Source organism: Hipposideros armiger, unplaced genomic scaffold, assembly GCF_001890085.2.
Source record: "Hipposideros armiger isolate ML-2016 unplaced genomic scaffold, ASM189008v1 scaffold_1056, whole genome shotgun sequence".
Lineage (NCBI taxonomy): Eukaryota > Metazoa > Chordata > Mammalia > Chiroptera > Hipposideridae > Hipposideros > Hipposideros armiger.
This window is the reverse complement of record NW_017732406.1, coordinates 291,249-306,101: the sequence shown is the minus strand read 5'-3', so window position 1 is coordinate 306,101 and position 14,853 is coordinate 291,249. Positions and strand designations below refer to the sequence as shown.

The 14,853-nt window shown below is 35.3% G+C and overlaps 1 protein-coding gene across 3 annotated transcripts in view; it reads left to right on the top strand.

The window, feature by feature from the left end:
• The window catches only part of TTC33 (tetratricopeptide repeat domain 33), a 40,260-nt gene extending 26,452 nt beyond the window's left edge, over positions 1–13,808 (top strand). For all 3 annotated transcript variants that reach the window (XM_019631975.1, XM_019631976.1, XM_019631974.1), the window contains exons 3-5: positions 3,976–4,057; positions 5,489–5,620; positions 9,003–13,808. In XM_019631975.1, the coding sequence (XP_019487520.1) occupies positions 3,976–4,057; positions 5,489–5,620; positions 9,003–9,356 (568 nt within the window). In that variant the 3' untranslated portion in view covers positions 9,357–13,808. The remainder of the gene's footprint in view (positions 1–3,975; positions 4,058–5,488; positions 5,621–9,002) is intronic.
• The last annotated feature ends 1,045 nt before the right edge of the window (positions 13,809–14,853 follow it).

Below are 14,853 nucleotides of genomic sequence, written 5' to 3'. Positions count from 1 at the left end.
TGTTATTTGAATTTTTTGTTAGCGTAGAGATTACTAGCTCTAATAATTAAACCAGCTGGGAACTGAAATTTATGTTTCTTATAAAGCTGGCAGGTCATATTAATATAGAAAATCTGATGGGGAGTATTATAGATAAGTAAATATAATATTTAGCTCTTCTCTTATTGGCTTTTGTCTTAATTAAAGGAAAGCAATGAGAATGATATCATGAGTTATACAGCCTTCCTCCTAAGGTGATTTCATTTCCAGTCAGTTTTACATCAGATATAATGCATGTATTATAGTTGACCTTTAAAATACAATTTTTCTTTTTCAAAAATTATTATTCATATCCCACTTCCTTCCTTCCAAAAGAGAATTATAATGGCCAAAGGGTAATATTTTTTAGCTCTATTGAGATATACTTGACATATAACATTGTGTAAATTTAAGGTGTACAGTGTGATGATTTGATTGTATTGCAAAAGGATCTCGATAATAAGGTTAACACATCCATCACCTCACATAATTCTTTATTTTTGTGGTAAGAATGTTAAGATTAACTCTTTTAGTAACTTTCAAGTATATAATACACTTGTTATTACAGTCACCATGCTGTACCATAGATTCCCAAAACTTACTTATCTTATAACTGGAAGTTTGTACTAAAGGGTAATATTTAATGTCTAACAATAGAGGACCCATTTAAATGAAGTTTGCATTGGAATAGTAGTAATCAGCCTTGAAGCATTATGCTGTAGAGAGAAGGATTTGATGATTTAAAGACATGAGAAAAATGTTCATGTGCGTGATATACAACACACTGAAATAAACTGGAAGAATATGCAATCAAATGTTAACTATATTAACTATGGTTTTATCATCTTTGGGTGATGAAATTCGGGGTGTGTTTAATTTGTGTGTGCCCACGTGCGTCTGCGCATGTGTTTTCCTTAGGTATCAACTACGAGGAAGACCTGATTTAAGAACATTTTGCGTTAAAAAAAAAAATTTGAATACTGAGTGTAAGCCAGCAGTGTGTTTTAGTTGCCAGCATAGATTTGCGTCTTAGGCTGCCTTAATAGGTGCACATGCGCAGATCAAAGAAGGAAGCGGTTCACTGGAATGGGCAGATGCTGCCTTCTCTTTCTCTCCTGTCTGCAGGCTGTGGATTTTTCTCTCTTTAAAAGTCCACCAGTAAAGTTCAGACTTCTCATTTCTTCTGTGTACCTTCCTTTTCGTCTTCTCCTTTGCTAAGTTGAGTACCAGGTGAAGTCCTGGCATCTTTTTTCTACCGTCCTTTTCTTTTCAAAGTACCTTTTGCTTAAAGGAGGCTACACTGTCTGGGGTGGGGGAGCTGGGAAAGGAAGGATGGTGAGACTGGGACACTTGGGGGGGGGTTAGCATAATCCAAGATGTATGATCTTGATAGGCTATTAATTAATTCTGTATAGTTGTTGATATTTGAATAGAGGAATTTGAATTCATGCATAAAGAACTATAATGGCACCTGAAAAGTTGGCTTACTTTGAAGTGCGCTAGGCGGGTTCTAAGCTAATATTAACTTGGGAATTATCTAAAAGTAACTATGAGTCTCAGATCTCCATTCAAGGTAAGTAAAAGTCAACAGTGGGACACAGTAGGTTAGCTAACCTGTGTTTACCACCCTCTGAGCAGAGTTTGTGTGGAGAACTGTGAGCCAGCCACTCAGACCTGTGCAGGCCAAGCTTATGAGCATAGCCTGACCCTGTGCACAAGTGCTGGGGTCGCGGGAAGCAGAGCAGTGCAGGGATCCCTGAGTGAGATGGAGGGAAGAGCCCTGGCAGGCCGCAGCCAGGGAGACCGCATTCTCCACCATTACTTCCCACTGTGGGGACCCTGCCTCGAAACAGGTACTTGAGTTTGGCAGAATCCTTGATAGACAAGCAATTTTCAGCTAGTGAAGCTCTTAGAGATTTGATCTGTGACAAAAGAACATTTCTGGTGCAGGCAGAGGCAGGGAAAAACACAGCATCGTGGTAGCACATCATAAAAATGAAGGGAATAATGGTCACACTGTTCAAATCACAGCAGTTCCTAAAATTCAAGTAAGCAGCCTTTCACCTGGAGTTAAACAAGGTGTTCAAACAGCTGTCTTGTCAGGACTTAGCAGGGGCCCCTGTTAGAGAAGAAGTATTAAGAGATTAAGAGTAGTCAGGGCAGTAGATCCTATAGCCATCTCTGCATATTCAGGTGTGGTTTGCCTGGGAGCAAAGACTGCCAGCCTTTGTGGGGTAAATCTTCAGCTCACAGTTATAGCCTACTTGTACAAAATAAGAAACAGCCACTGCTGTAACCTGTCACGGCAGTTAAAGCAGGTTTTGTAAAGCACACGCCTCCCTGTCGGCCCTCACCGCTGCTGCTAGTCATGGAGCTGGCACCCTGGCAAACGTATTCTAAGCTGGCTGTAGCCCGTTTGCCGAAATGGCATAAGACTCTGGAAATGGTATCGCATATTTGGATTATTTACTAGTAAATGAACTCTACAGCAAGGTGAAATGAGAATGTACTTTTTAATGTTTTTCAACTTTGTATTTTCTACCAAATTTTGCCGTTATTTCTTTAGCTCTCTGCTCCCTGCTTAAACAATAAGCAGTGCAGATCAGCCCACATTTTGGTTGTTATGTTTGGTTTGGATCTTTACATATTAGGTAGAAAATCATGCACAAGAACACATACAGGGGAAATGAAGGGTGTGGAAAATAGGTAAGAAGACGTGATTCAAGAGGAGATAGCCATGATAGGGCTTAATATACTATGAGAGATATCAGTGGTTACAACCGTGGTTTTTATTAGCATTACTTGGGGAACTTAAATAATACAGATGCCTGGGTCCTGTACTCTGAGAATTTCTGTTTTAATTGATCTGAGGCAGGGACAAATGTGTGTGCATGTGCGTGTGCGTGTGCGTGTGCGTCTCCCTTCCATAATCTCCCTAGATCATTCTGTATGTAGCCAGGAATGAAAACTGGTGGATTATATATTTTCTGTTTAGGTTTAGAAAGCAGAACTAGTAGCATTGAGGGGAAAGTACAAGATAGAAAGTTTCAACTCATTATAATGAAAAATGTTCTGGCAATTAGAATTTCTTCCTCCTAGGAATATTCAAGTATACATGAGTTAACCACTTTTGAAGGATGCTGTGAAGATGACTGCTTTGTATAACATGTAGGACTTAGTTGTTTCTTAATTTTATTTTTTTAAAAAGAGAGAGGGTGTTGCTCTGCTTCTCCAGATTTGGCATGGCATGTGCTAAGATTAGTTGGGCATATTGAGTTTGAGACATCTGTGGGACATCTAGGTGGAGATGTTAGTTGACTATATGGCTTTGGGACTCAAGAGCTCCTGACTGGAAGAACATCAATGAAAAGGTGGTAGTGGAAATTACCATCTCCATAGTGTTTTTCATTTATTTGACCCGTATCTTAAGAACTTACCATGTATTAACAGTGATGAACAAGACATGGTCTTCTGTGCTCATGGAGCTTATAGAATGGGAAGGAAAGTTAAAACTGAAGAATCTTCACAAAATTACCTGGCAACTAATTAAGTTGTCGTCACTGTCAGCTAGATGGCTGCAGTAGAGGCCACAATTGCAACTGGATTGGAAATTCCTCAAAAAAGTTCTTTATAATATATCTAAAACGAATGACAACATATACAAACATTGAGGTTGATGATAAAAAGAGAAATTCTGGTGGTGATTTCTCAGCCAGAAAATAAAAACATGGAGAAAGATTTCCAAGATCTCTTTCATTTTATTTATATTTTGTTTTTTTGGTCCTTTCTCTTCATCTCTTAAATTTTCCTACATTTTGTAACATCATTATTATCAGTTGTTGAATAGAGGTATTTCTTGATAAACAATTATTGCATAGTATCTGGTTTTTAAATTTGGTCATGCACTCTCAAGGACTTATTGAAAATATGATATTAATGTAACTCTAACAACCACAGGTATCGAGAGGCTATTCAGAAGTGGGATGAAGCACTACAGTTAACCCCCAATGATGCTAGCCTGTATGAGATGAAATCACAGGTAATGACCATGGAGAATTTCACTTTCATTATGAAATCGCACTATGTTTGTTTGGTGAGCAATGATGAACCAAAATAGCATTTTCTTTTTTAAGTACAATCTACATGGGAAACAAATAAGTGACCATATTATTTATGGCTCTTCCTTATGTGTCAAATTAGAAACTCATTTATCTTCACAATGAAGTTAACTGTTTTTTCAACCTAACTATGGTAAGATATGAGCAGATAGATACCTTTGCAAAAGTCACAGGTGATCTCCGAAATAAATGGTGTTTGCTTTCCTTGGAAATGAATTGTAGTGACTTAGAAATAACTCAGTTTCTTCAGAATGTGGGTGGATTGGATTCTAGATGATGGTATTTCTCTAAAAACAGCCTAGTCCTTAGGGAAAGGTCAGAATAGACTCAATTTATTAATAGTTTAAAGATGACATTTGTACTTAAAAATACATATCTAATATTTTGTGAGCAAGTTGATAAGGAAAACCTCTTAAATTAGTTATCCAAGAGATTTCAAATCACAGAGCTATGACACATATTTTTGGCAGGGAATAGTTGCGGTTCAACCTTGATCTACACACCTAACAGATGTCTTCCCGATGACAGTCTCAAACATAGGGCACATTCTTTATCAGCTTTGATTTTTAGTTTATCCAGGAAAAACCCAAATTATGTCTACTGAGTGAAGTGCTATGAGGACCTTCATTTGAATAAGTCTTTAATTTTCAATTTTGAATATGTATATATTAAAGGCAGGATTTGTGGTGAACTGTGTGAAATGAGTTGTTTAATTTGCAACCTGATAATGATGGTTGTATCACAAGTTTTGTGAAATGCATATGATCCCCAAGGATTATAGATAAAATCCAGCCCTTTCCCATAGATAAAAGGTGGAGGGTTGTGGAACTTGCTGCTTTTTCTGATTTGTGTGGTATGAAGAACCCAATTATGGGGAGGCCTATAGAGAGTTTCAGTGATTTTTATAGCAGGTAAATGTTCACGAGGGACAGGATGGGCGGTTGAGCAAATTTAAATTTACCTAGTTTAACAGCAAGGCCTGGGGCACCCTGAAAACTACATTGAAACCACATTGCAAGTAGAATAAATAGAAGTGGAATTGAGACTTCAAATAGCTCAGAGCCGCCGTGGCTGAATTATGACTGCGTGGTTTTGACTAGATGGATGATAGGGTTCAATAATTAGAGAGGGAATGGTTTATATTTTTATAGTTATTTCAGGAGTAGGAAGAAGAATATAATTCCTGGCCCTAAATGGCAGAGGAGGGGGTTAAAACCACTGAAATGCTATGTTTACCAGACTAAAAATACATTTTTAAAAATAAAAAGCGTTGTTTATGTATGGTTATCCATTAGTAGTTGACTAGTTTATGAATATCACTGACAGGTTTTGTTTCTTCTTTTTGGCTGTAGGTCCTAATGTCTCTTCATGAAATGTTCCCTGCCGTTCATGCAGCAGAAATGGCTGTCCAGAGAAATCCACATTCGTGGGAGTCTTGGCAAACTTTGGGACGTGCACAGCTGGGATTAGGAGAGATAGTCTTGGTAAGGAAGTCAGATGATTATAATGCTGAAATTTTATTTTGACATGTTTTTGATCAGCTGAACCTAGAAGTTAGTCATTTATCAAATACATATATATATATATATATATATATATATATGCAAAAAATGAACAGCAAATTACCTCTTAAAGGTATGAAACCATAAACACAGATCAGAGTTATTACTTAACATCTTTTTCCATTATCAACACCTATTATATCAGGGTCAGAATATTTTTTAGGTATTTAGAATCATGAAAATTAAAAAAAATTTAACACAAAATGTTGGCATTTGGTAAATCTTATTTAAGTATAAAATAAGCAACTTTTAGATTAGTTCTTTTATTTTATTAAAAAAAAATTTTTTTTAAGATTTTATTGGGGAATTGGAGAAGGGAACAGTGTTGGGGAATTGGGGAAGGGGAACATTGTGTTTTTCTAGGACCCATCAGCTCCAAGTCAAGTTGTTGTCCTTCAATCTTAGTTGTGAAAGATGCAAGCTCAGCTCCAGTCACCACTTTCGATCTAGGTGGGGTGTGGGGGGTGGGGCGCAGCCCACCATTCCATGTGGTATTCAAACCGGCAACTTTGTTGTTAAGGGCACACGCTCTCACTAGCTGAGCCATCTGACCACCCGTTGACAGCTCAGCTCGGGAGCAGCTAACTGGCCCATATGGGAATTGAACTGGCGACCCTGTTGCTCAGAGCTCGCGCTCTAACCAGCTGCGCCACCCGGCCGCCCTTTAGGTTAGTTTTTTTAAATTTAACCACATTATGACGTGGTATCAGTATCACCATAGAGATAAAATCACTAAAAAATTATGCTGGGGAAGGAAAAATGTAGCATATGTGAGCATAATGTTGATAAATATTTGGACTGAGAAGTTGCAAAGCTTAGTAAGGGGGAAAATGGGGAAGGGTAGAAGCTTATAAAAATGAAATACTCACTGTGTAAAGTTTACTCTAAACTGGTACTTAGTGTATTTCTCAACTTGTCTAGACTATACATTGTAGGTTGCAAAGGCCAAATAGGTGATAGTTAACTGTTAGAATTGTCCTGTTTTTATTTTGGCAGGGCTTATAGATAGATCCCTTACAACTAAATTCTTAAAAATGTAATAGTGCCAAATTTCCTTTTGGTCATTAAGTAAATTAAGATTTTTCATGCTTTTATTGGTCTTTTGTGGTTAAAATCAAAGCAAAACAATAAAAAACAAAAGTTTCTTTAAAGTCTAAAATTATTGGTAAACCCTGAATTTAACTGGACTAACAGTGGCTTTAGTAAGCTGTGGGTACCTTAGGTTTTTCTAATACTCTTGTAAACATATTATTATTATTTCTATTTACAAAAAAAGGTGTTTGTCAAATTCTCAGAAATAATAAGTAGGGAATTTTGATGAGATGAGAAAAGAATTGATTGGAGTAAAGTAACTTAAAAATGATAATCTGAAATGAAATTCACAGTGGTGGAAACCAGTTAAACCAAAGGCCATTTTTTCCCCTTGCCATTTAACAGTCATCTTTTCTCTCCTGAAGACTTAAATCTTATCAGCGTTTGGAAAAAGAAACTCAAGGAATTTGGTTTTCTAATAGGTTAACAGGATTACAAACAAAAACGTATCATGTAATAACTTTTTCCTATTTCTCCTTTATTAAAAACTAATCATTATCTCTTTGGCTTATAAGTGCTTATGGTAATGGGAAACAAATCTCTAGGATAAAATGTTTAGCAAAAATTATCCTATAAAGAAAGAAAATAGACTACAGGCAAGACAACAGAAATAACTTTGAATCAATCAATAAAAGTAAAACTAATATTTCAAGTTTTTAAAATAAGAGTACTAGTTCAACTGTTTTTTTCGATAAGGTTCTGTCCATTGTATTGTGAAATTCTTGGTGGAATTAAAAGTGTTATTTTGTCCTCATTTAATATTTTTATACTTCTCTACTTAAAAAAAATCTAAATTTGTAAATTTTATATAAAGTTAATCTGTTCTTTTGAAAGACTGGAATGATTAAAAAAGAACTTTACTCAATATCATAATGAAGGGATACTATGAAAAATATATTGAAAACAAGCTAAAATTTCTATCATCTAATAATTATGTACACACACACATACACACACACACACACACATACATATACACACATTGGGGGTGTCAAAAAATGTATACAAGTGGACACTTTGGTCAATATTGCTTAAGCATTAGTTCACCATAATCAGAAGTGTGTGAATGCTGATGGTAACCATTTTGAGCACCTCTTACAATTGCAGAAGTCAAATGTGACTTGTATTCATCTTTTGTTATCAGTAATATTGGGTTGTTGGAAAAGTCATGACGTATTTTTCTGTTTTTCATTGCAAAAATGCGTCATGACTTTTCCGACAACCCAATATATTGAGTATTACAATTTTAATAGTTTTTTTCCTTTCTTAAAATGTGTATACATTTTTTGGTACCCTCTATATATAAATAATGATTTCTTCAACTCACTGGTTATTTAATTATTTAATTTCCACGTATTTGTGAATTTTCCAGTTTTTCTTTTGCTATTGATTTCTAGTTTTACTCCATTGTAGTCAGAAAAGATGCTTGGTGTGTCTTCTTAAATTTGTTAAGACTTGTTTTGCGGCATAACATGTGATCTATCCTGGAAAATGTTCCATGTGTGCTTGAGAATAATGTATTATTCTGCTGCTATTGGGTGAAATGTTCTGTATAGGTCTGTTAGGTCCCTTTGCTCTATAGTCTTGTTCAAGTCTATTTCCTTATTGATCTGCTACAGCTGTCTATTTCTCCCTTCAGTTCTGTCAATGTTTACTTTATATACTTAGGTGTTCTGATGTTGGATGCATATATATTTATAATTGTCATTTCTTTCTGGGGAATTAACCCTTTTTTCATTACACTGTGTCTGCCTTTGTCTCCTGCGACACTCAATACATGTTAGTATTATTATGATCTAAGCTCTTGGCGTCAAAGGTATGCATTCCTGGTACCTTTCCTGATTGTGATTTAGCCTAAGAAATCCCTAGATTCATATATTTGCTGATCTGCAGAAACTGAACAATGTATTTGCGTTGTTTTGAACCACAATATCAGTACCTCCATTTTAATGGACTTTTAGTCCTCATCAGCAATTTATGTCAGTCACTTTCACATTTTTATAACCTTTCTTTTTTTTCCCACCATAACCATCATCTAGTGGTTAGGTTATAGTGCTAACTTCCATCCTTACATTCTATTATGTTAAAAAAATATATATATAGTGAATATATATATAGTGAATATATATAGTGAATATATAGTGAATTATGTTCAATACACTCATTTTTTAGAACAAAGCCAACGAAAAACCCTCACCTTTTCCCTCCCTAGGCAATTCGAAGCTTTCAGGTAGCCCTTCACATCTATCCAATGAACCCTGAAATATGGAAAGAAGACCTTTCTTGGGCAAGAACGCTCCAGGAGCAGCAGAAGGCAGCCCAGAGGATTAAAAAAAGCGAAGCACCAGCGGAAGTAACACATATCTCACCAAAGTCAATTCCTGACTATGACTTTGAAAGTGATGAGATTGTTGCTGTTTGTGCAGCTATTGCTGAAAAACAGAAGACAGTTTCAGCAAATAAAACAATGGTTATTGTGTCAGCTTCTGGAACTGTAGAGACTGTAACTGAGAAGGAAGATGGTGCTGCACCACCAGATGGCTCTGTTTTTATCAAAGCCCGATGAAGCATTACAGGAATTATCTGAATCTGTCTTTTTTGATTGCCACTTAAAGGTTTAGGCGTAGGGGGCATTTACTCTTGAGAAACAGGGCAAAACTCCTGTTTGTAAAATAAGTTTTTCAGATGAGACATATAAAAACTAAATGGTAGAATTATTATATAGTGTTTGGACTATGCTTCGATAAGTTATGATTTAAACTTCTTAAGATTAGAATTCTGAGTACAATGATTTTTGATTAATAAACTTAATCCAGATATATAAATGAATACATTTTAAAGACACAACTTGAAAAGTGAATAACTTGATGGCCAATGTTATTAAAGTGTTGATTGTTGACTTCTGTTTTATGATAAAGGAGGTAGGTGATTTCTTTCCCTCCTAAAAATATACTGCTGTTACTATTCACTCTTCTATTTTTCTTGTTTCATTAGAGTAAATCTGTCACAAAGCTTGAATATTTTTGACATTCATTGTGATTCAAAGTTGTCATTTGGTTGTATGTAGATTCTTTGAAAGTTGGGCTGGAAATGCATGCAAATGTGTACATTCTGAATATTTCCTGTAGTTTCTCTTAATTTTGATTTGTGCTTATGTTTGACTTTAAAATTATTATAACCATGGTAGTTGTTGCCCTCAGTATTTATTGGATGTGTGTGAAATGCTAACAAGTATAAGAATGATGGTTTTAATTTTTAATTGTTAAAGTAGATAGTCCTTACCACAAGTGAGTCACTTTTAAGATGTGCTTTTTAAAAAAATGAATGGCTCTTATAGCTACATCATAAATTGTACTGCAGTGTTGTCCCAGTCAAAAGCAGTATTTTTCTTTATTTTTAAAAGCTTAGAAACCTTGAAAATAACTTACCTTTTACTTCTAACTTTCCAGCTGATGGTTTGGAAGTTCTTTTCTAGATAACTTGTTTGGAACTACTCAGTGAAATGAGACATAATCACAATTTTAAATAGCTAAATTATATCTTTCTAAAAATAAAAGTAGGGATGTTATTATTAGAGTGCCAGTGAGTGAATAACTTAGGCACAATATACATGAAAACTGAAATGTGATTTATAGTATGATCCCATGAGTAGAGAAGGATATATTGAAGAAATAGTTCTTTGAAACACTATAATTACATCCACAAATCAATACTGTCATTGCAAATGTGAATTATTATTTTTATACTGCATATATTGTAGTATAATATGGAACTACTGGGTACTGTTACTTCTGATACTCAGGAAGCTATTATTGGTATAAAATTAATTTTATCCTTTAGTAAGTTACTTTATTTTAAGGAATCTTATCCTCTTGGAGCATACAAATAATGGTCTACATTTTTCTGAGATGATTTTTAAAATATTTCTTTTAGTGGAATGTTTACCTCTTTTTTTCAGAGTCAGAGAAGTCAGCACTTGCCTTGAAAAGTATTATATTTCCCCCCAAAGTTATGTTAGAAAGTCAGATCTGGTTAGAGAGGTTAGTTTTAGAATGATCCAAAAAACCAAATATTAATTATATTTTATTTTAATAAGAAATCATCTCAAAGGGGAGATAGTTGGGTATCTAGAGAAGTGAGCACTTATCATTTGGTGTGTTGTTTTGAGTAGTGGGTATTTGTTTATTGTGTAAGTTGTGAATAGTTTGCTGTATTAAAGATTTGCTTGTTTTGTATTGTTAGCTTTTAAAAAATTAGATTGATTCATTAATGTTTTTCTTATGTGAAAATAAAATATGTAAAGCACCTTGTATGGTGTCTCACATATGAAGTACTCAGTAAATGCTCACTTTTTCTATGAAGAACTTGAATTAGTGTGGAGATATTTAACCACAATTTCTTCTGACTGTAAGAAAGGAGAACTTTCTTTGTAACCTTTTCCTTATCTGAAAGTCAGAAGTCATTGCTTCTGATATTATAGGACAGATGGTTTATCAGTTGGGGATTCTTCTTGGTATAAGGTCTGTGCCTCAACCCCAAAGAGGTAGGACCCAGGATGGGTAGCCACTAGGTTCTGTTTAAGAATCCAGCGTTTCCTCTTGTTGACATTGGTAGGCCAGGTTCTTCTCTTCCTTATCACACGTATGACCTAAGATGGTTTACACATAAGATGGAGGAGAAGAAGAAATGGTGAGTTATGGAGAAGGAAGGCAGCTCATTTCTCTAGGCTGCGCAGAATGCTTAGCTAACACTCTTCTGTGCATGAAGAGAAAAAGATGTACATTATTTTGTAAGGATGTGAACAGTGATATACTGACATTCACTAAGCTTGTTAACGGTAATAAATTCTTTTGAATCTGAAAGCAAAATAATTGATGTTTGTGACAATAATATGATTAAAGATGTTTAATATACTTTATGAAACAATACTAAACACCAAAAGTATACTGTATAAATTTGTATTTTTCTTGTTTCAAAATTGTGTAGCATAGACACTCATTAGCCAGAACACTACACATGCAGACCATGCCTGATAATTTAAGAATCATATATTATTCTCTAGATAACAGGTTCTTAGATTATAGAGTATTTATCTTAAATGTGCTAACAAATACTACATAAACATGAAAAGTCATGCATGGTATAGATAACAGAACTTAAATCTACTGCAATTGGGGCCTTTGTACAAAATTTTATGATAGTAGCTTAAATATGAAAACCTTTTAAGTTGATGTTACATGGCAAATCTATAACGAAGACTTCAGTAAAAAGCTTTGTCACGAAAGGTGGAGTTTCCATGATTATAACTGATCAATATAGCCTTTTTAGTTTGAAAATTATGCTTTATGTAATGACGTCAAAAGCTTGTTTCATTGCCCTCCCCAGCAGTAGGAAATTGTCAATCATTTCTTTAATTTCAGGCTTCGTGAGTCAGTGCTTCTAAATTGACTCTGGACTTTGATTTCATGGCATAATATATCTAAATGACTTGTGAAGTTGACACAGGAGCCGTAGTTTCATAATTATCTTCAAATCAATGGTGACATTAAATGTGGTTTTTTTGAGAGATTTCTATTAAACTGATGGTATATTTTGTAATTGATGGCATTTTAGGATTGAGAAAGTAATGTTTTTGTTTTTTTTAACCAGTAATAAAATACAGAAATTTGTAAATGGTTTACTCATTACCAAAATGAATTGAAATATGTCACTTTTGTCATTTGCAATTAAATTATGTCCACTTGAATGGAAGAGAAGGAGTGGCCCCATAGCTAGTGTACCATGAATTGTGCCTTAATGTGTGCTGTGTGTGAACTTCACCTGTTTTATGTGCCAAGGTGGAAAAAGGGTTGAGAAATGTTGACCTATACTTTGTTGGGAAGGCCGAGGGTGGAGATGGCTTCCTTTCGTAGTGCTTGTTTGCACATGCATTAACCAAGGAACCCTAACCTCTCCTTTTCTTCCCCCCTCCCCCGCTCCTCAGGAGAAGGAATTGAGGATAGATAACTGGACATAAAAGCTCTTTTTCCCCTTCTTTTGGATTTGTCATACCTGCAGAGAGCCTATGAAGGCCCTACCTCTGCAAGGGAAGACCCGTGGTTGTGCAGGACTGCCCATGCCTGGTGAGCAGGTCGAATTCTTGGTTTGATATTAGGTGGCCATGTTTGGCACAAAGCTGTATTACATCCTCTAACCTAGACTTCTTCGGCAATAAATCTGATGTATGGAATTCCTATCTGCCTACTCTTTGTCTCAAGTGGCTCAGAAGTCGGGACAAGGGGTATTGTAATGACGCCCTCTAACCCTAATAGAGATTAGTGCAGGTTATACTTCAAAGTAAGCATGAGACAAAAACCAAATTGGGAAATTGTTTTTATAAGTTTAGATTTTTTTTAAACCGTGGAAATTTGTTCCAGATATTTAAAAGGCATACTGACGTAGGAATGTGAGAGACCACAGTATTGACTTGTAGATTTAATTGGAAGGAAAGAATATGAATTGAACCATGATAGCCTCCGTCCACCCTGTTAACTTTCTTAAAGTATAATTTACATATAATAAATGCATCCGTTATAAGCTCTTAGTTTGAGGAGTTTAGACAAATGTAAACAGCTATTCAATCACCATTACCATCAAGAGGTAGAATATTTCCACCACCCAAAAAAGTTCTCTAATGCTCATTTGCACTCCAACAAGCAGTGCTGTTAGATTACTGATCTGCTTTCTGTGTCTATAAATTATATTTGACTTTACTGGAATTTCAAATAAAGAGATCATATGATACCTACTGTGTGTCTGACGTTTGTTGCTCAGCATACTACTTTTGAAACCCATCCTTGTTGAGAGATTCTTCCAGTTATTGTGCATATCAGTAATATGTTCATTTTTATTGCTAAGCATGATTCTGTTGTATGGATTTACCACAACTTGTAGCTTTTCATATCTGTTGGACATCTAGGTTGTTGATGAATATCTTAACATTTGGTCTATTATGAATAAAGCCGTTATGTATAATATATATGTCACAAGCCTGTGTGTGGATGTTATGTTTTCATTTCTCTTGGGTAAATTGCTGAGTCTTATGGTAAGTAAATATCTGTGTAACTTTAGTTGGAGATGGTGAAACTTTTCTAAAGTATTTGTACCATTTGCATTCCTACCAGCAATATGTTAAAATATCAGTGGCTTCATATCCTTGTCAGTGCTTGGTAGTGTCATTGCTTTTAATTTGAGCCAGTTCAGTGGCTGTGGAGTGGTATTGCATTGTGGTTTTAATATGCATGTCTCCGACGGTGTTTAGCATCTTTCATATACTTGTTTGATATTTGTGTATCTTTGTTTAGGATGTGCCTGTTCAAATATTTTGCCCATTTTTTGTTTCGGTTATCTTATTAAGCTGTAAGAATTTTTTCTGTATTCTAGATAAAAATCCTTTACATGTGTTGTGACTATTTTGTCCCTACCTGTGGCTTGCCTTTTTGTTTTGTTTTCTTTCTTTTTTAAAAAAAATATGTATGTATGCACGTATCTATTTAGTTAGACATTCAATATTATATTAATTTCAGGTGTACAGCATAGTGGTTAGACATTTATATAATTTAAGAAGTGGTCCCCCTGACTAGTACTCACCTGGCACTATACATAGTTATTACCATATTATTGACTATATTCCCTATACTTTACATCCCCATGACTATTTTGTAACTACAAATTTGTACTTCTTAATTCCTTCACCTTTTTCATCCTGTCCCCAACCTCCCTCACAACTGTCACCCCAATAAATCTTATACCCATCTGACACCATACATAGTTATTGCAATATTATTGACTATATTCCTTATACTATACCCCACATCCCCAGGACTACTGTGTAACAACCAACTTGTACTTATTTTTTTTTTATTGGGGAATTGGGGGGATGGGAACAGACAAGTTGCTGTCGTTTTGTTCTTCAGTCTAGTTGTGGAGAACATTGCTTCACTGGCCCAAGTTGGCACCATCATTGCGCTCTTCCTGGGCGAGGCAGATCAGTCGCCGGCTTCTGGACGGCCGCTCACTGCAGC